General features: G+C 40.5%; 1 protein-coding gene across 2 annotated transcripts in view; it reads right to left on the bottom strand.

Annotated features, from left to right (window-relative positions):
* Positions 1-4,756: 4,756 nt before the first annotated feature.
* The window catches only part of Gtf2f2 (general transcription factor IIF subunit 2), a 162,421-nt gene continuing 144,712 nt past the window's right edge, over positions 4,757-22,465 (bottom strand). For both annotated transcript variants that reach the window (XM_003477472.5, XM_063232753.1), the window contains one exon: positions 4,757-5,181. In XM_003477472.5, the coding sequence (XP_003477520.1) occupies positions 5,062-5,181 (120 nt within the window). In that variant the 3' untranslated portion in view covers positions 4,757-5,061. The remainder of the gene's footprint in view (positions 5,182-22,465) is intronic.

Here is a 22,465-nt window from a genome sequence, read left to right as displayed (position 1 = left end):
TGAAGCAACCCCCACCCCACCCCACCGTGAGCAACTGTGAGTGTGGCGGGCTGCAACAGCCCAGGACAGGAGCCCAGGGGTTTACTGGGACCTGTGCCATGCTGGGACCTGCAGTGCCAGGAATCAAGCAATCCCCCTCCCCTGCCTGTTTTGTTTTGTTGAACTTCAACATACATAGAAGTATGGACAGCTACTTGGAAGAGAACTAGAGACTCTATGACAGCCATTAGTGACTTCCCTATTGTCTGGTTTTGAAGACCCAAAATGCTTTCCTCATTCTGTTCGGATCAGTTTTACACTATGTTGTTTTGATGAATTCTCTATATTCGAAGACATGGACAACTATTTGGAAGAAAACAAGAGACAATATGATAGTGAAGATCTCAGGTCGTCTAGCGTTGAAATTTATCTCTTACATTGCTTTCTTATGTCCTATTTTGTTCTGTTTACTTTTACCCCCTTTAAAATAAAAATAAATGTCATTAAAAAAAATAAGAGAATCATGTTACAGGGCCGTGGTAAGGACAGAGTTCCCAGAGTCCGATGCTGACCAGCGCCTGGTGTGTGGCACAGGTCCAATACACACGCGATCTGCTCTTCCAGGTCACTCAGCAGGGCGGCAGACGGTGCCTGGATGTGAGGCACTTTAGCAGAAACACCTGTCCCCCCAGCCTCGGCGCTCAGCACACACGGGCGGCAGCAGCTTTCCCCTGACCGGCTGAAGGGCGCAGTGGCCATGAGCCGCGGCTGAAGGAGGCGATGCGGTGGTGATCAGACGTGAGGCTTAAATGTCAAGAGGACCAGCTCAGCAAACTCCTGACTCCAGCACCCGATTAGGGAAACTGTGGGATCGCAGACGCAGGCTGGGGGGTCATAGAAACCAGTCTGAGGCACTGTATGCATTCTTTCGTCAGTGTTTAAGTTATCTTCAACCAAACTTTAAAATTAAGTATACTAAGTATACTAACATACCAAGTATGTAAAATTACACAGATTACTGCACTCAAATGCTTCCAAAACTAGAAACCCACACACAGCGTAAGTGACACAATGACTTCACGGGCGTATTCTGACTGACAGCAGCAGTCTGCTCAGCCTCCTTCTCTTTCTCCATTTCCCTGTGGACTGTGAAGGTGCCCTGGGCCAGCACTGCCCAGATCACTCGTACTTAGTCAAACTTGCCAAAGTACTAAAGGCTACTGTGTTTCACGGCCACTCAACGACTACAGTCCTTGGCTTGGTGATATACTCTGTGAATTTATAAATCCACATGATAAAAATGTGTATCTTAAATGTAAATTTCCATAGTACCACTAATAATTTTTTCTAGTATGGGACCAGGGCTTTCACACTGAGTCACCTCCCCAGCTCCATTTTTGAGGTGGGATCTTGCTAAGTTGCTAAACTGCTGAGGTGGGCTTGAAGAGGTGATCTTCTTGCTTCAGCCTCCCAGAGTGCCAGGGTTATAGGCACATGCCAACACCCCCAGCGAAAAGATTCTTAGAAGTCTTAGAATTTAGGACTAAATGACTTAACAGAACCCAGTTTAAAATGGAAGCTAAAACATCTGAATGGTTCTTTCAATCAGACAAAAGTCTCAATTTGGCTTACAGCCTTGATAGTACCTGCTCAAAGGAAAGGGCAGGGAAAAAACCAGAAGAATGTGAGGAAAGTGAGGTTAAAAGTGGTCTCTGAGGCTGGTGTGCAATCCTCCTGCCTCAGCCTCCCAAGGGCTGGGATCACTGATGTGTGTCACTGTGCTCAGCCTCTGACACCTGAAGTCTATGAAAACACCTCCTACACTTGGGAGCCTGCTCTGAACTCACAGCAGAAAGAATGGAACAACAGAGAGCTGGTTTCTCACTTCTTGGACTCTTGCAGGCAATGAGGGGAAACAGCCAGCTTCCTGAGGAGCCGGTGCCTGACAGGGGCGGCAGCTCCCCACAGGCCAGGTTTGCTCACTCTGCGCAGGGCGCGTGGGCCTTCACTCAGGGCTGAGCCCTTGAGGGGCTGCTCCCAAGGCACACCTTCCCCAGAGACACATGACACAGAACAGCGATTGGAACTTTAGAAAAGGACTTGAATTTAAAGGTGGAAGTTTATTCTTCATCCTCTGGGAGGAGGGCTTGGGGTCCTGGATTCAAGTAAGCACACCAAAGACAAACTTCTTTTTTGAGAATCTGCCTGGGTTCAGCCCCACTTTCGTGGCTTGGAGGCAGGATGGGGTGGTAGCGAACAATTCTGTGAAAGCACACTGATTTTGCCCCATGGGTAGAATTCCCCCAGCGAGAGACAAGTTCCCCCAGCAGACAGCTCCAAAAAACGGCCATTACCTGCCCCTCAGCAGTGTTTCTGAGAATTAAATGATAGTATCCCTCCCCCTTAACATACTACTAGGCACAAAGGCCCTTGTAAGGTCCATCATTTCAACAATGAAAATAAGTTTCCAAAGAAATCGCAGACCTTTACAATAGCTGCCACTCACTGAAATGCGTAAGAGCTGCTCACAACATAATGCTGAATATCTGCCCTCTAAAAAAGATGTATCACTTTAGAGGCTTCTGTGGCAACACGCAATTTCAAAGCTCTCCAATGCGCGACCATCAACCTAGTACATTTTGTCAGCTTAGACATCTCCTGTGTGCGTACGAGCTGAATTTAATCATCTCATCTACTAAATACAACCTTCCTGCCCTCTTCTGAGTGACATGTTGCCAGAGCTGGTATCTCCTCATTTGTCTTCCTCTCCATCTAAGTGCTTTTTTATGGGTTTAGGATTCCTGGTTCTTGGTCCTGGCTGTCAAAGCGTGTTCATCAGAGCCCAAGAGTCTTGAAACTGAAGGATCAGGGGACCCAAGTGTTAGGAGGTGGTCTTCGTGACTGACAGCCAATGTCAGTAAGAACTCAGACAGCAAAAAGCAGTGTGGAATGGCACAGCTCTGCCACTGAGGATGTCTGAGCGGTGGGCCGAAGCTGCCTGAGCCACACAGAGTGAAGAGGAGCAGTCCAGAGCCGCAAATAAAACATACAGATATAGTTACTGCGTAGAAGGAACAAGATTTCCCGTATTTTTAATATGTAGTATTGTAACACAGGCGTATCTAGTCTGTGGGCTGCGGGCTGGATACGTCTGGCAGATGAACTATTCTACTTGAAAAGATAAATGATTAGGAGACTCAAGCAGGTGCTATCAGGTGTGATGAGAGTGAAGAAACCTGGTTTACAAAAATACCAAAGCACAGCTTCAAACAAGACATAGCTCTGCCTCGGAACGCTACCAGCAGAGCTACCAAGTTCACCTGCAGTCATTGTCACCACAAAAGCAAAATATGGGCAGAGGAAGCATTTTCATGTGTTTCAGCGCAGGCCCGCCTAGCAGAGATGACCAATTTGAGGGAAGACACACATGGTGACATACCAAGCACACGGGCGGGACCCGGAGCTCTCGGCTCAGCGGGCAGACATCGCACCATTATCTGCAGACTCGGGGGCTCCACGTCTGGTCCAACACTGGGATAAGATAGGACAAGCGCACTGAGGTGGGTGGTGAACGAGAGCACGTTCCTTGATCAGAACTGTATTGATAATGCAAAGGTAATTTTTTTAGTACAGTGGTACTTACCTCAGAATTCTGGTCTGTTGCTAAAACTAAAAATACCAGGAATTATTTTAGTGGATAGGTATTTCTTTGCTTTAATTATGTAATAAATTTGTGGCATTCCCTATTTCTTGGCTGCAAGCATTCAGAAATAGATGACAAAGTGTTTTGAACACCTTCTCACTGTGCTTAGCTTCTTTTGTTTCGGTGATCCTGGCGGTGGTGTGATTTTGAATAGCCTAATATATAATAACATTCTGTGCCAGAAAAGCTTTTAGCATGTACATGTAATGCTTTCATTTAAAAATTATCTACAGAGAAAGACAGAACGTATTTCCACATCCTAGAAGCTGAAATTAGTATCTTCTGTCTCAGCCGCGCCCCTCAGTCCCCTCTAGCTGGCAGTGCCATTTGTGCTGACCATCCACACAGGCCTGCGGAGTGGGCAGGAAAACTGGGGGCAAAGCTGGCTTTGACAAGCTCATAATCTGATTACGGGAGCTAGTTCTCGAAATCCTTGACAGCTATTTAATTTTCAATTCTTTCAAAAGCAAACAAAAGAAACATTAATCATGATTCTCTTCATTTCTCTTATCAGTTACCATTAGGGTAAAATAAGCTAACGATGAAAGCTGATCTCACTACAAACAACGATGTTCTCCTTTGCTAACAGGTAGGAATGTGCAGCGCGATCATCTGTTAAAGAAGACAGCTTCGTTCTTCAACGACGTCACACAAAGAACTTCAGCTGTTTATTTCTGTGACTGACCTTTTTTCCTGTCATATCATTCACTATGGATCTGTATTACCGCAGCTCCTCACAGATACAGTAAGGACAGAGTCTTCATTTAGGAAACATTCCTTTCTTTCTTTCTTTTTTTTTAAAGACTCTTATTGGCTTTTTTTTCCTTTTTTATCAGTACCGGGATCAAATTCATGACCACACACTTGTAAGGCAGGCGCTTACGCCACTGAGCTAAATCCCCAGCCCTAGGAAACATTTCTTAATGTGACATTTTAAAAGTTAACACTTAAAAAAGAGAAGCCCTTTTTATCCCTCACCCCCTATTTCTACTGTGAATAATATGGTTGACTACAAGTTAAGTCTATAAATAAATTTATCCTTTCTTCTCAAGAAAAGACACTTAAGATACTTGATAGAATTTTAGGCCAAAAAATTTTATTGAAGTTGGGCATGGTGGTGCATACCTGTTATCCCAGCATTTGGGAGGCTGAGGCAGGAGGATTGCTGTGAGTTCACGGTCAGCCTCGGCTAGGGACTGAACTGCATATTGAGACTCTGTCTCCAAAAACAATTTTTGTTTTTACAGAGGAAAATTAAAGTACCAGTCATTTTACTCCCATGTTAACAGGAGTGTTAACAGGGAGGCCAAGCATCCCGTAGACTGCTGTTTGCGCAGAGAGGCCTGTGGGGTGCTCCATCTGCGTGGGCTGCAACCTCTTTAATCATTCTTTTCTTCTCCTTGATAATGCCTGTATTCCGGCTTCAGCTCCCATGTGTTTTTGTGGATGCCTTTTACATTCTGAATACCAATTTCTTTCAAGATTTCCTTCAGGTATCCCTAAAAACAAAAATAAAAATTCAACAGATAAGATCATGAAGGCAGAAAACAAAATTTAAAATGAGACACACCAAAGCCCATTTAATAGCAATTATGATGCTAAAAGCTCATAATTGCTAAAGCTCATAGCCTAAATTGCTAAAAACTTCTAAGAAGTTCAGTAAACTACCTAAATTCTACATGGAAATATACAATCTCATTAAATAAATGATCATTTGCATCAAAGGGGTTGTGATGCCAACAATTTGAAAGTTAAAAAAAGGCCACAGGAAAAACAGAAATGACTGGTGCTCAATGTTTATTAACATGATCTAGCATACCAAGAGTAATTTGCTGTTGAGTTCCACAGGTTTAAGGACTCAGCTCACAATCAGACTGGAGCCAGAAATTTCAGCAGTGGTAGTGTGTATTTTTGGGGTGGGAAGGCAGCATTCACTGACGTAAGCACATGACAGGTACCTAGAAACCTCAGGTCTGAGATGTCTCACAGTTTTTTATCACACCATTCATTTTTCCTATAAGTTGTTATTTGTGTTTACTATTATTTGGACATTGCCTAAGCTTGCCATAGACAGGAATAAGCAGTGATAAGACATGCTAAGAACCTCCAGGTTGCAGCTTGTTTGCTCGGCTCCTGTTATGGTTTGTGTCTGGATGGCCCCTCAAAGCCTGATGCAGCCATGGCCGGGGGTGTTGTTCAGAGGTGGTTGAATCTAAGCTAGACTCTGTGATTGATTCATGGCCCAATGCTGGGATTAAGGGTGTGAGTGCTACACTCAGCCCAGGGTGGGTAGCCTGCATTACAATCAAAGGACAGAACAAGGTTTGTTCTCTTTCTTCTCTGTTGTTGCTTTTGGGGTCTTGCACCATGACCTGCCCCACTCTACCTTGGAACCAGATGATTATGGACTGAAACCTGTAAAAACTGTGAGCTAAATAAACCTCCCCTTCTACTTGGGTGTCAGGTATTTTGTAGCAGCAACAAGAAAAGTAACTAAGACAGCTCCCCAGAGAGGAGAGTCCGTATTATGGCATTTTTGATCTTGAAAATTCACTAAATGTGAAATCACTACTAGAGTTCTGGAAGGGATGGCTGTGTTAAATACAATACGAAGCTCTACCTCTGCTCGCCAGTACTCAAGGACTAAAGCATCCACTATAAACTGACCAATGCAAAGTACAGTGCAGGACTTCTTTCTTGGAGGAGAAAAGAGTTAATTCCTAAAAGTAGCACTTTTTCCCTACAGAACAAACTAATGAAACAATTTTTGAGTGTGTTACTCAAAAAACTAATTATAGTATTAAGATGACTAATCTCACTGATGGAAGATGTAATTTTTTAATTAACTGAAATGCACTAATTAGAAAAATGCTTAAAAAGCTCTTCCCTGGCAATATTTAAGGCAGTGCTTCATACGGGTGAATCAAGACTTCCTGTATCAGAACGTGATGTGATGCTACAATAAGCCTCACTTGGGGCCAGGAATCCTCATTGTGACAAGTCCTGACATGACTCATGTAACTAGTCCCACCACACCTCCTTTCAGGAATTCCAGGTTTACTACTTTAGATCCCAGCAGTGTGAGCCTCACGACTGTGGAACATTGTGTATTATCAGTATTACCTAATGGTGTCTCACTCTGATTGGGGTAATGCTGTATAACCCCAAAGTCCTTTTAGTTAGTCATCTAGAAATACAAAGTTTAAGGCTGGGCATCACAGTTCACTGGGACAGGGCTTGATTAGCATGTGCAAGGTCTAGGACTTGAACCATAGTATCACTACAAAAAGAAAAAAGGAGAAATATTACAGCTGATCAGCACCAGGACTACACAAAGGCTGTTTAGAAGGCCTCGGATGGCTTAGCTCTCTCTCGGGCAGCCTTCCCAGTCCAGCAGCCAGGCCCCAGCAGGTGGCAGCAATGAGTCAAGTGAGCCCTGGGCTTCCCAGGGGGCCGGCCGGCCTGCCTGCCTCCCACACCTTCTGCAGTGGGCTTCACTGAAGGATCCCTCGGAACCAGTGAGCATAACGGCTCAGGCATCCAGGTAATATGAATGTCTGCCATCTGTTACTTTAGATTACATTTAAAAGTTGGACACTGTACAGAAGCTACTTTCTAATTAAACTGAATTCACAAATGGAAAGCGGGTTTGGCACAAACAATTCTGTTTTAGGTGCCAACAATGACATCTTCGTAAAATTCCAAAGAATAGCTTATTGTGAAGCTGGCTAAGATCCTGTTGCACACACAGTCACACTATTGTGGATGCACTGCAAGGGGTCCAAAATGAAAAGAGCAATTGCTATGAGCATTTCGGTGCCCTGAGAGGAAAGACACTCTGACACCACCTCATGTGACTGTTTACAATCTGGATAGAGAAGATGAAAAGACCAAACAGGGTTAAAAACAAAATATTAAAGTCCCTCTTTTGTATTTTGATACAGCATCTCAGTAAGAGCCCAGGCTGTCTTGAACTTGGGACACTGAGTGTTAGGAATGCAGGCATGTCACAGTACACCTGGGCTAAGACAGTCTCAGTGTGTAACTGAGCTGCTGTCACATGCAGTCAGTCCACTGTCACCCTGGCAGTCTAGCACAGTATTTGTATACGAACATGCCACTCTGTTCCTTGTAACAGGAAGAAGGGGTGAGATAATCACAGCCTGTTGACTTGTCGGGTTAACAAAACAGGATTAGGAGCAACATCTAAACTACAGTACAGATTTGGTTCGGGGAGGTTTTCAAATGTCCTGGATTTTAGGATGCTTCAGATCAGAATCGCAGACCATTTTACTCTAACCAAACTAACTGGCTTGGTAGGGAAGTAGGCACAAAGCATTAGAAGAAAAACTAGGAGTGATGATAGGGAAACAAGGTAAAAAAAATCTCTGAAGACAATAAGATGTGGTCACATCTGTAAGAAGTTTCAGAGCTTCTCCGCTGGCCTACAACCGAGGCTCAAATCCCTTTAAAGGTACCCACTCTCTCCTGCTTTCTCCTCCGGCCCCTTACGGCACTCCCCTTTACACACACTTGCCAATTCTCTCTCTGCATGCTTCTAGGATTTTACACTCTTTCCCCAAATACAGTTCTCTTTCATTGTAATGTTTATCTCCTCCCCTCAGATCTGAACCTTAGTGGACACGGTGGCACATGTCATTAATCGAAGCAATTGGTGGTGACGGGGGACTAAAGCAGGAGCATCTTGAGTTCAAGAATAATGTGGGCTAGGCTCTGATGGATTCACAGCTGAATTCTATGAGAAATATAGAGAAGATTTAAAGCCAATACTCCTCAAACTCTTTAATGAAATTGAAAGGGAGGTAGTTCTCCCTAACTTATTCAGAGGCAAGAATTACATGGATACCAAAACCAGAGAAAGATCCAGCCAAAAAAGAACCACAAGCCAATCTCCCTAATAAAAACAGATGCAAAAATCCACAATAAAATACTAGCAAACAGAATGGAGCAAGTCATTAAGAAGATTGTATACCATGATGAATAGGGATTCATCGAGGAATGCAGGAATGGTTCAACATACACAAATCAATAAATGCAATGCACCGTATCAGTAGAGAAAGACAAAAATCACATATCATCTCAATAGATGCATAAAAAGCTCTTGATAAAGTCCGATACTCAATTGTGATAAAAACCCTACGGGAAATTGGATGGTCTTTACTTCAATCTGATAACAGCCATCTATGACAAACCAACTGCTTAACATCATTCTAAATGGACAAAAACTAAAAGCTTTCACTCTAAAATCAGGAACAAGACAATGATGTCCATTATTCCAATTCCTATTCAATATAGTTCTGGAAACACTAGCTCAAGTAATTAGAAGAGACAGAAATAAAAGGAATAAAAATAGGAAAGGAAGAAGTTAAATTATCATTATTTGCAGATGACACAATATTCTACATAGAAGATTCCAAACTCCACTTCAGGATTTAATAAGTAAAATTCAGGAGCGTAGCAGGATATAATACTAAAAAATCTACAGCATTTCTGTAGACAAACATCAAACTCACTGAGAAATTAAGAAAACAATACCCTTCACAATAGCACCCCCCCAAAAAAGAAATACTCAGGAATCAATCTAACAAAAAGAAGTAACAGATTTATACACTGGAAATTACAATGCTCTGAAAAAGGAGATTGAAGAGGGTTATCAGCAAAGACATCCCTTGCTCATGAATAGGAAAAATTAACATTGTGAAAATGGCCATACTCCCAAAACTGTTACACACATTTAATGCAATCTTGATCAAAATACCATTACCATAGCTCACAGATCTAAAGAAAACATTCCTAAAATTCACCTGGAAACAGAAGAGATCTAGAATAGCAAAGGCGGTCCTTGGCAAAAAAGGCAAGGCAGGGGGCATCACAATCCCTGACTTAGAATTTTACTACAAAGATACTGTGATAAAATTAGCATGGTACTGGCAAACCAAACCAAACCAAATCCAACCCAACCCAAGCTTCCCCCCAAAAACAGATACGAAGATCAGTGGAAGAGATCAGAAGATGAAGACACAACTATAAACATACTCAGCCATCTTATCTTTGACAAAGGGGTCAAACACGTTCACTGGAAGAAAGATAGCCTCTTTAATCAATGGTGCTAGAAAAACTGGCTTTCCATTTGCTGAAGACTAAAACAGACCCATACCTATCACCATGCAGTAAACTAAAATCAAAATACATTAAAGATATAAATGTTAAAACAGAAACACCAAATCTACCGGAAGACAAAGTACGTTGAAATCTTAAAGACAGGTTAGGCAAGAGTTCATGAGAAAAAATCCAAACTTCACAGGAAATACTTAAAAATCAGATCCCTCAAATTCAAAGACCTAATGCAAAAACGGACATTTGAGATGGATACACTGCTCAGATAAAGAAATACAAACAGCAAATAAATACATGAAAAAATGTTCAGCATCACTAGTCATTTGAGAGATGCAAATTAAAACACCAGTGAGATTTTACCTCACCCCAGAAAGAATGGCTGTCATCAAGAAGTCAACCAGTAACAAATGCTGGAGGGGCTGCGGGGAAAAAGGAACCCTTCTCCACTGTTGTTGGGAGTGTAGACTGATGCATCATTGTGGAAATCAGTGTGGAGATTCTTCAAAAAATGGATTCTACTCAGCTATTCCCCTTCTGGGTTTTTTCCCAGAAGAACTGGAAACATCACAACACAGCGATATATGTGTACTCATGTTTATAGCAACACAATTCATAATAGCTAAATCTTTTTTTTTTTTTGTATCAGAGATTGAACTCACAACCTTCCATTTGCCAGGCAGGTGCTTATAGTACTGAGCTAAATAATCCCCAGCCCCTCTTTTTTCTCTTTTCTTTCTTTTTTTCTTTCTAATAGCTAAATCTTAGAAACAGCTGAAATGCTCATCAACCAAGGAATGGATAAAAAGATGGGGCATTTTTATACAATGGAATACTACCCAGCTATTAAGAAGGATAAACTTGAGGCCTTTACAGGTAAATTGGTACAACATGAGACCATACTCATAAGTGAAATAAATCAGACTTGCATGTATAAATGCCATACTGTCTTTCTAGTATAAGATACTAAAGAGTAAATAAGATGCAAACTGTACAATAGATATTGTGAAAGGGGAAGAAACTGCTCACAGAGAAAGAAATGTGATGGGGAAAGGAGAAAAAGAAAGAAGGGAAAAGAAGAAATGAAATAAAAGAGTGCTACACTAATTCAGTAAATGGCAGTCCTGTAAGCAATATTAATATTAGGATAAGGCACACATGAAATTGCAACAGTTTAATAAGCACCTGGGCTACCTAAGGAGCGCAAGGACACACACACCTGGGCTGCACAGCACAGTAAGACCCTATTTCAAAGAACAAAACCCAAAACATGTCTGACCCTGTCATCCCTCATCCAGGCTGACGTGCTGCTTTCTCAGAGAAACTTCCCTGACAGGCTCAGCCCTCAGGCAGGTCATACCTGGTCACATTCCAGTGACAGCCCTCACACACTGTATTCTACCCCTTTATCTACCACCACTCTCTCGTCCCAAACCACAGGGTCTCAGTACAGTGCCTGCCGGCATATGACAGGGCCTGGCCGTACCTAGCTGGGCTAACAGGGTCTGCTTAAAAACGACCAGGCAAAAAAGAGGACCATGGGTGGCGGGGAGTGCACACAAGCTCCACAGGAATAAACTCTGAGAACACAGCTTAGGTGGTAACCTAGTTTTTGATACAAAAGTTGTCTGACAAACTATACCATCTGAATCTGCATGCCACTTATTACTAAAATCAGTATTACTGTGCTATCATAGTGCTGAAGACAAACCCAATTTAAACTGAAAATTTTAACGGCTCTACCAGGACTGAAAATTAACTGACAATCTCATTTTCATTTTGCTATTCATAGTGCTCACTCAAACACACATTTGCTCCAGCACCTCCAGTGTTCCAGGTGAGGGATGCATGGCTTTCTTTTCCCCCTCCCAGAGCTCACAGTTTGAGACTGTCTGGAGACGAAGACACATAAGCAGTAAGTATGATAATAAAGACATACGGACACAGTATCCGTGGGAGCACCAAAGAGGGGCCCTGACCCAGCTGTGCCAGGATGCTAGGCTCTTTGAGGATGGAAACTTCACCATCTGCACTGAACAGCAATTCTGTGCAGAGACCAAGAGAAACCAGTTCTATTTCTCTTTCATATTCTAAACATTGAATACTTTCCAATTTCATTTTTGTCTAACTACCTATAATTTAAACAAGGACTCCAGGCCCAGGCCGACCTTCATGCCATGTGGGATTTGGAGTATTTCTCATTACGGAGTATGTGCCATGCTGCAGCAAACAACCTGAATAAAATGGCCTGGGTCCAGCAATTCTTCGTCAAAGAGATGTGCAGGAAAGAATTTAAGCAAGTCTGAATGCAGAGAAAAAAGGAGATAAAACATTGACGCTTCTTGGAAGGAAATGGCAGTTTATAGAGCAGCTGGCCAAAAAGACCAACAGATGAGGGCACAGTTTGGATTTGTGGGCTGAAATAAAATTGTGGGGTGATTACAAAGCCAGAAACCAACAGATCGGATTTCTAACTTTTCTCCAAGACACAGGTGAACCGAGATAGCGCCTCGAGGCACCGCAGCCTGCAGTTTTGCTCTGCTTCCTTCCTTCCGTCCTCTGCCCATCACTTCTCCTATCTTTTTTCCACCACAGCTCTGCCAACCAAAGGGAAGATTTATCTGCGTCTCATTTCATCAGGCATTTCAGTGATAAGTATTACATGTATAATAACTCTCTGCATTTCTAGAACTTGATTTAAAACATATACCTTTACTAGGAACTAATCAAGTATTAATGGTTTATGTAACCTAACCAAGTGGGGCTAAGCTTTTATAGTCACAAAAATTTCTCCAAAAGGTTGGACCAAATATGCAATATGCAAATCTATACCAATGATGGCACAAAGATTCACCAAGAGAAATGCATTCTATGCTTTAAAAAAAAGTGGTCCAACAGCAAGGAGCACATTATTGTTTCTGTGCTAATCAAAGTGTTATTTCATCTCTGAGTGATTTTTGTGTGAATAAATGACTCCTTTGAGAGGTCAACATGACTGAGGACTTAATGATGAAGTGGAAGCTGTTAGTGCCTTCAACACACAAAATTCTTTAAATATTTGTTTTTTTGGTCTTTTTGAGACAGTCTCCCTCCACAGTTCAGGCTGGCCTTGAGCTCACTTTGTAGCCCAGGCTGGTTTTGAACTCACAGTGATCCTCTTGCCTCAGCCTCCCGAGTGCTGCGATTACAGGCGTGCACCACCACGCTTGGCTAACTAAATGTCAAGACTACACTGTGAATAAAGGAAACAGGCGTTTCACTACTTCAGACAGAGAAAAACATCAACGGGCGAGAGAGGATGACGCTAGGGACTTCTCTGGAACGTGGCCCGTGTCGCGCTGCTCTCCTTTCCTTCCGGTTTCACTCCCTCTCCCCACCAGGCTCGTGTGTCTCCCCCACCCCGACCCCTTTCAGAATCCATTGTTTCTTTTGCTTTGAAAGTTACACAGCAGAGAGACGGGTAATGACATGGGTCAAGGCATAAACCCTGTCTTAACCTACTTTACACTTAATTCAAATCCTGAAAAATCAACTAATCATTACATTAATATTTGTTTACTGGTAATCTGTCTCACCAACCACATTTCACTTGTATGGCATTGGGCCCAAACCTGCAACTCTGGTTTAAGATGTGCTTCTAAACCAGGTGTGGTGGTGCATGCCTGTAATCTCAGCACTTGAGAGGCTGAGGCAGGAGGATTGCCACAAGTCTGAGGCCAGCCTGAATTATATAGCAAGACTGTCTCCAAAAAACCAAACGAAAAAAAAATTCCCCAAAGAAACAAACAAACAGAAAATAGGCCATGCTTCTGAAGTATATTCAATTATTTGTATACTGAATCTCAACAGAACTTAACCTTGGAATATTGTAAGGTACTATAATTACAATTGGGAGCAATTGCTATATATATTTTTTATCTCCCAGTTAACAACTTCAACTATGCTTACAAATATGTATGTTATATGTAGCTGGGCACAACAGTGTGGAATCCTAGCACTCAGGAGGCTGAGGTTGGAGGAGTTAAGTTTGAGGTCAGCCTGCACTGTACTACACTACAATAGAGATCTTGTCTCAAAACATATAACTCCCAGGGCTGGGGCTATGGCTCAGTGGCACAGTGCTTGCCTGGCAAGCACAAGGTCCTGAGTTTGATTCCCAGGAAACACACACACAACATACAACTTCCTCCCAAAACAATCAATACCCCAAACTTCCAAAATACTCACATGTATTTATTATTTAAGCACATGAAAAAACAATTATGTTTATATTTAAATATAAATATTATATATTTATATACATTTGAAATTGTTAACTAGGAAAATACAGGGATATCCAAACCGACAGATTAAAAAACAGAATAATACTCCTTTTGAAATATAAATAAGGACAAGGTAGATAGTTCAGCAGCACAGTGCCTGCCTAGCAAGCGTGAGGTTGTGAGTTTGATACCCAGTACAGAAAAAAAAAAAAGAAAAGAAAAGAATTCTTACATTTAGGGTCATGGCAACTATTACTAAGTATGAAGCATATAGTTTAGAATGTATAAAACCAATAAAATATCAATATTGTAGTTATATTAGTCTAATTTTAAAATTTTAGCAAATTAGTTATTTTACAGTAAATCAGTTAATTCACAATGAAGAAGCATTATTCACCCTTAAAATATTTGAAAAAGAGAGTAATTTTACATTAGGGCAATGGTAGATAAAAATTTCTATTGTCTAATGGTAGAAACGGATTAATCACAATCTAGTTCCTCAGAATACCGGAGATACCATGTCACCCAGCAATTCTACTCCCCAAAGTAAACAGGTACACGTTTACTGAAACCTGAAGACACCTGTGTGTATGTTTGTAGCAGCCTCATTATTCACAGTAGCCCACCGTGACAACAGCCCAAAGGGCCGCTAACAGATGAAAGCGTGAACAAACCCGGAACGCTCATGCGGCGGGGCACACCTGGCGGGAAGGAAGGAGCGAAGTGCTTGTGCGTGCTGCGCGGATTGGCATGAAATGCTCCGCCTAGAAGGAAGGAGGCCGCCCTTCCTGTGGCTCCGTGTCTAGGAACTGTCTGCAACAGGAAAACGTGCAGAGGTAGAGGTGGGCCACCGGTAATGGGCACGGAGCTTCTTTCAGGGTAATGAAAATGTAAAATTGTGGCGATGGCTGCACAACATACACTTTAAATTAAGCTGACACTATTTTTATTTTCAAGTTACATAAAGAACCATATTCACTATTCACTAATCAGTATCTGGTTCTGTGTAGTGTTAATCCATAATTAAAACACCCACATCGAGACGTTCTAGAAAGGAAGGATGGCTCGCGGTGCTGCAATGCAGACCTAAGAAAGCCGGTGCTGGCACCGCCAGGCCCTGCGCCAGCAGGGTTCTCCTCTGGCATCTGCATCCACCGGCTGAGGGTCACAGGAGGCTCTGAACACTTACCCAATCCAGAGGAAGATTTGCTTGAATGCAGGGACAAACACAAAGAAAATTATGTGTTTCCCAAGGGAAATTAATTCCATCTGGATGGCAACACTGAAAATAAGTCTTTGCAGTTTGTTCAGGGACTAAAGACACCAGCAGGAGGGTGTTGATGAGCCCCTCCCCTTTTTAAAAACACTGAATGGGACCGGAAGGATGGAGCAGGGGACTTCATCAGTAGGGGCATTTTTCACATTGAATACAAATTTTGTGACAACCGAAAATTTTGTTAAAATTTGGTATATAAATGAAAGCAGAGTTTTATCTGAAATAAGGCAAAAACAAATTAAAAAGAAAAATGTTACAGCTCCATGAAAAATTTAGTAATGAATAGGTCTACCAGTTATTCTATTCAAAAGATAATAAAATTTCATAACTTTTTAAAATTTCAGCCACTTACACTCAATGCAGTTAATAATTTAATAACATCTTATATGCTACAACTTTTAATTAGGACAGCACTTCATAAGTTAGCAAATTGTTAGTTTTTAAAACAGACATCTCAAAAAAAGGCTACTAATTAATATGCTCTATTGGGAAATTGGTTGTCTTTTGAGTTAGAAGAATTCAAAATAAGAATTTCCACTTGCAGGAAAAATTGAGAGAGAACTAAGAAAGAATATATGAACAGAACGAAAATGCTATATAGCTTTCTAAAAAAGAAATTGAGTAAAAAGTGTAAGATTATTTCAGAACAGATCTTTATAATAAAAACAGCATTTGTTTGTTTGAGACAGGGTCTCACTATGCATTTTAGGCTGTCATTGGACTTACTATAGTTCACACTGGCCTTGAACTCGAGGCAGTCTTCCTGCCCCAGCCTCCTGAGTGCTCGGATTATAGATGTTGCACCACCATTTCCGGCTAAAACAGCACTTAGTAGGAAGTAGAAATATCCTCTGGCACCTGAATCAGGAACTAAATGAGCAAACACAAAGCCTTACTTCTAAGCCAGGCATGGCAGCACATAGCTGTGGTCTCAGCTACTTGGGAGACTGGATTATAAATTCAAGGCCAAGCTAAGCAATTCAGTGACCTCTGTCCCAAAATAAAAAATATGCGGGGGCAGGGGATTTAGCTCAGTGGCTTAAGTGCTTTCCTGGCAAGCATGAGGTCCAGAGTTCAATCCCCGGTACAAAAAAAAAAAAAAAAACAAAAACAAAAAAAAACAAAAAAACAAAAAAATCCACAAAAGTCAAGCATTCCTGCCAGGCATGTGGTATAAACCTGTAAGCTCAGCCCTGGAAACGCTGAAACAAGAATTCTGCGGTGAGTTTGAGGTGAGCCTGGACTGCATGGCAAGATTATGTCTCAAAAAACTAAAACAAAAAGCGAGCAAACAAAGCAAAATAAAATGGCATTCCTAGGCCCGGGCTGCAGAACACTTGCGTGGTGTGCACAGCCACACGCATGCACACAAACACACAGCATTCCTATTACAAAAAAGTGCTTTCATTATTAATCCACAGAGCTACATACATCTCTGAATACGACCAGGCATGTAACAAAAGATACTTTTGGACTAATGGCAGGACAAGCAGCCTTAAAAAGCCACTAACCAACTTCATTTCTGGATCCATAAATCAGAAAACTGTACTTGACAGTCTGTAAGAGACCTTTTTCCTTTAAGATTCTGAATGAGACATGACCACCAAAATAGCACTCTAAAATGTTCTGAAGGACACTCTAGAGACAATAAGGATGACAGTTCCATGAATGCCAACAGAAGGAACCCACCAGGGAAGGCAAACAATTGGAGGGGGATAAAAGGGGGAGAGACAACAACAGGAAACTAACACGACAAGGGAAAGTCAACACATATCAGTTGTAACTGTCAATGTTGAAGGTCTTGATTCACCAAGAAAAAGACACAGACTGGCAGAATGGATCAAGAAGCAAGATCCAACAATATGCTGCCTATGAGAAACACATTTAATTCAAAAAGAAATTAAATCAAAGGATGGAAAACAATACTCCATGTGATAGGAAATCAGAAAAAAGTAGAGGTAGCTATTCTATTTGCATACAACGTGACTTAGAGAAAGTCACTACATCCTTGTAAAGGGAACAATCCAAGAGGAAGAGAAACAATCATAAATATATATATGCAACAAATCTCAGTGCAACTATATAAAACAATTACTAATGAACATGGAAAATCAAGTAAGCCTTAATACAATTGCATTAAGAGACCTCAATACCCCATTGTCACAAAAAGACAGATCAACTAGACACAAAAAAAATCAATAATGAAATATTAGAGCTAAATCAAACTTTTGAACAAATGGACTTATTAGATGTCCATAGAGTGTCCCACTCCACAACAACAGAATATACATTCTCAGCTGCACATGGGACATTCTCCAAAACAGATCATATACTGGCTCATAGAGCAAGCTTAAGTAAATGCAAAGGAATTGAAATTATCCCATGCATCCTATTAGACCACACTGCAATGAAATTGGAAATCCATGGCAAAAGAAACCACAAGAACTTCGTGAACACATGGAAATTAAATAGCACCTTACTGAACAACCAATGGGTCACAGGTGAAACTGAAGAAGAAATTAGACAGTTTTTACAGAATGATAATGACAGTACAACATATCAGAACTTATGGGAAACAAAGTATTCGTAAGAGGGAAATTAGTAACATGTCCATATCAGGAAAACAGAGCAAGTGCATATAAAATAAAAATTTTTTTAGAAAAAGAAGAACATGCTAAGCCAAAAACTTGTCCAAGGGAGGAAATCATAAAGATCACAACAGAAATTAATGCACTGTAGTGTAAAAAACAAAAACAAAAACAAAGAATGCACTGTAGACTAAAAAAACAAAACCAAAAACAAAACCCAAAGAATTAATGAACCAAATAGTCTAAAAGATTAAGTAAACCTGACAAAGCTTTAGTCAACCTTAACAAAAAAAGGAAAGCAAGGACTCAAATTCACAAAATTAGGATGAATGGGTGAAATCACAACAGACCCGGCAGAAATCCAGATGATCTATATCTACTTTGAAAACTTGTATTCTAGTAAGATGGAAAACACAGAAGAAATAAACAGATTGCTAGATACATAAGAATTACCAAAGCTGAATCAAGAAGATATAAAAATTCTAGATAAATTAATATCTATCAATGAAATTGAAGATGTAATTAAAAACCTATCAACAAAGAAAAACCTAGGCCCTGATGAATTCACCACTGAATTCTATGAGAAATTTAGAGAAGACCTAGCATCACTACTTCTCAAACTCCTTAATGAAACTGAAAGGGAAGCAATACTCCCAAACTCATTCCTGGAAGCCAGCATTACCCTGATAGCAAAACCAGAGAAGGACTCAACTAAGAAAGAGAACTACAGGTCAATTTCCCTAATGAACACAGATACAAAAAGCCTCAATAAGATACTGGCAAACAGAAGGCAACAAATCATTAAGAAGATTATGTAGTGGGATTCATCCAGGCAATGCAGGGATGGTTCAACATATGTAAACCCATAAATATAATACACCATTTTAACAAAGCCAAGTACAAAGATCATATCATTATCTCAATAGATGCAGAAAATGCTTCTGACAAAGTCCAGCACGCAATCATGATAAAAATTCTAGGGAAAATTGGAATAGATGGTCTTTATTTCAATCTGATAAAAGCCATCTATGACAAACCAACATCCAACATCATACTAGATGGACAAAATCTGACAGCTTTCACTATACAATCAGAAACAAGACAAGGATGTCCACTATCTCTACTCTTATTCAGTGGAGTCCTGGAAACTTCAGCTGGAGCAATCAGATAAGAGAAAAAAGTAAAAGGATAAAGATGGAAAGGAAGAAGTCAAACTATTATTATTTGCAGATGACATGATACTCTACGTGGAAGATCCCAAAACTCCACCACAAAACTACTAGATTTAATAAGCAAAATTCAGTAACTTGATACAAAGTCAACACTCAAAAATCAATACCTTTCCTATACACAAATAAAAAAACTCACTGAGAGAAATCAGGGAGATAACGTCTTTTACACTAGCATCCAAAAACAAATGAAATATCTAAGAATCAATCTAACAAAGGATGTAAAAGATCCCTATATTGAAAACTATAGTACCCTGAAAAAGGAGATTGAAGAGAATATTAGAAAATGAAGAGACATCCGTGCTCTTGGGTTAGGAAGAACCAATATAGTGAAAATGGCTATACTTCCAACACTGTTATACAGACACAGTGCAATCTCAATCAAAATTCCAATAGTATATCTCACAGAACTAGAGAAAACAATCCTAAAATTCATCTGGAAACAGAAGAGACTAGAATAGCAAAGGCAATCCTGGGCAACAAAGACAAGACAGGAGGCATCTCAATTCATGACTTGAAATTATACTATAAAGCTACTGTGATAAAAACTGTGTGGTACTGGCAAAACAAAACAAAACGAAACAAACAAATAAACAAAAAAACCCCAAATAAATCCAAAGCTCAATGGAACAGATTAGAAGATGCAGAAACAACTCCAGACACACTAATCAACTTATCTTTGACAAAGGTGTCAAACACATTTACTGGAAGAAAGGTAGTCTCTGTAATAAATGGTGCTGAAAAGCTGGCTCTGCACATACTAAAGATAAAACTGGACCCATATCTTTCACCATACACTAAGTGAAAACTGGAATGGATCAAAGATGTTAATATTAAAACAGAAACATTAAATGTGCTGGAAGAGAGTAGGTACAATTCTTTTGTGGGGGGGTACCAGGGATTGAACTCACGACCTTGAGTTTGCTAAGCAGGCACTTATACTGCTGAGCTAAACCCCCAGACCCCACTTTTTGTAGTAGGCAAAACTCTTGAAGACACTGGCACAGGCAAGGACGTTATGAACAAAACCCCAATTGCACAAGAACTCTCACAAAGAATTAAATGGGATTCATCCTATTGAAAAGCTTTTGTACAGCAGGAGAAACCACCAACAGAGTGAAGAGACAGCCCACAATGTGGCAGAAAACGTTTGCCAGATGTACCTTAGACAAAAGATTACTATCAAGAACATATAAAGAACTGAAAAAAACATTCAGTCCTCTAGATTTAAAGACCCAATCCAAAAACGGGCATCTGAGATGAATACACGCTTCTCAGATGACGAAGTACAAACAGCAAATAAATACGTGAAAAAACGTTCACCATCACCGGTCATCCGAGAGATGAAAATTAAAACAGCATTGAGGTTCACCTCACTCCAGAAAGAATGGCTGCTACCAAGTAAACAGCCAACAACAAATGCTGTAGGCGCTGTGTGGAAAAGGAGCGCTTCTCCACCGTTGGTGGGAGTGCAGGACTGGTGCAACCACATGGAAATCACTGTGGAGATTCCTCAAAAAACTAGGACCAGAGGTCCCATTTGATTCAGCTATTCCTCTTTTGGGTATCTTTCCGAAAGAATTAAAAATCATACCACAGCAATACATGTGCACCCACTTTTTAAGTAGTACAATTTCTTTTTTTTTTTGGTCTTTTTCTTTTTTATCGGTACCAGGGATCGAACTCAGGACTGCCTGCTTGCAAGGCAGGTGCTTATGCCACTGAGCTAAATCCCCTGCCCCAAGTAGTACAATTTCTAATGGGACACAAAAAAGGTACAGTGTTTTTATACAATGGAATACCACTCGGCCATGAAGAAGGATAAACTGGAGACTTTGATAGATCAATGGACACAACTTGAGACCATGCTCCTAAGTGAAATAAATCAGACACGTATGTGTAAACATCATATTGTCTCACTAGTGGGACAAGCTGAAACAACATCTGTATGTGTATGTGTGTGTATATATATGTATATAAAAAATTAAGTATATGTCTGTCTGTCTGTCTTTCTTTCTGTCTTTTTAAAAAGGAAGAGCAGGACAATGTGCTGGAGGAAAGGGATGGGATCAGGCACAGCTCCTGAGCGACGGGAGGCCCAAGGGGCTGCCCTCATTTCTCATGTTGACTTGAACTTCCTTTACTAACAACATGCCATTTGTTCAACTACATTTTCTGAATTAAAAGGTGGTTGGTTCAACTGGGTTGATATGACTCGAACCAGACGTAGAAGGATCATCAATAGAGATAAATTTAAAAAAATATAGAGGTAAATTTCTTGAACTTTGCCTTGAAATTGGGAGGGCAGCATATAGAGAAACAAAGAGGTTCATTTATTGTCAGAGCTGATTTTCTGTGACACTTATTTTTCTGTGCTATTTTTAAAAGAAACATACAGTTAAAGAACACTGGTAAATGAATGCTATCTTAGGAAACAGTCTAGGGCTCTGAGTGTTCTTCGTGGTTTGATGTTTCGATAGGTACAATTAAGTACCTATTAAGTTTTTAATGGTCTCTTTATTTCTTTTGAGGCACAAGTGACTGAACTCAGGGATTTTGCACTGAGAAACACCCCTTTTTTATTTTGAGACAGGGTCTCAGTAAGCTGTTAAATTACATAAGCTGGGCTTGAATTTGTGCTCCCCTTCTCCTAGAGTGCAAGGATTACAGACAAGTGCCTCTCTGCCCAGCTGATCTGTATTTTTAGAAGAAATGTGTATCTATTTCATTGATATAACAAAATATGAAGATCAGATATGTTCAAGGTTAAAAGACCAGCAAGTGCCAGAGAGAAATAATAGGTTTCCTCTAATCTTTCAATTTAGGGGGAAGGGGAGGCAAAAATCAAACCATATAAACATATCTCTCTGTACACAGTTTTCTCAAATTGACTTATTTGCTCCTGATAAGAAACGTTCACTCTTTCTGCACTTGGGAGCCTGAGGCTAGAGGATCATCACAAATTGGAGGCCAGCCCAGGCTACAAAGTGAATTCAAGGCCAGCCTGAAATGCATAGTGACACTGTCTCAAAAAAGACAAAAAATAAACCCCCCAAAACACAAATAAAAAGCAAAAGAAAGAGTGATACATATAGAGGTTAAAAGTACTTAATAATAGTAGTAATGCAAGTAAAATATTTGCAGCTGACAAAGCACCTTTCACGATCATTTAATTATCACAAGAATTTTCTAAACTAAGTATTACTATTATTATTATTACTATTATTTTTTGTACCAGGGATCGAACTCACAACCTCATGCTTGCCAGGACTACACCGATTAGCTAAATCCCC

Source organism: Cavia porcellus, unplaced genomic scaffold (genome assembly GCF_034190915.1).
Source record: "Cavia porcellus strain 051 isolate PalLab524CR breed Dunkin Hartley unplaced genomic scaffold, mCavPor4.1 scaffold_21, whole genome shotgun sequence".
NCBI classification, from domain to species: Eukaryota; Metazoa; Chordata; class Mammalia; order Rodentia; family Caviidae; genus Cavia; species Cavia porcellus.
This window is presented reverse-complemented; position numbering and strand designations above follow the sequence as displayed.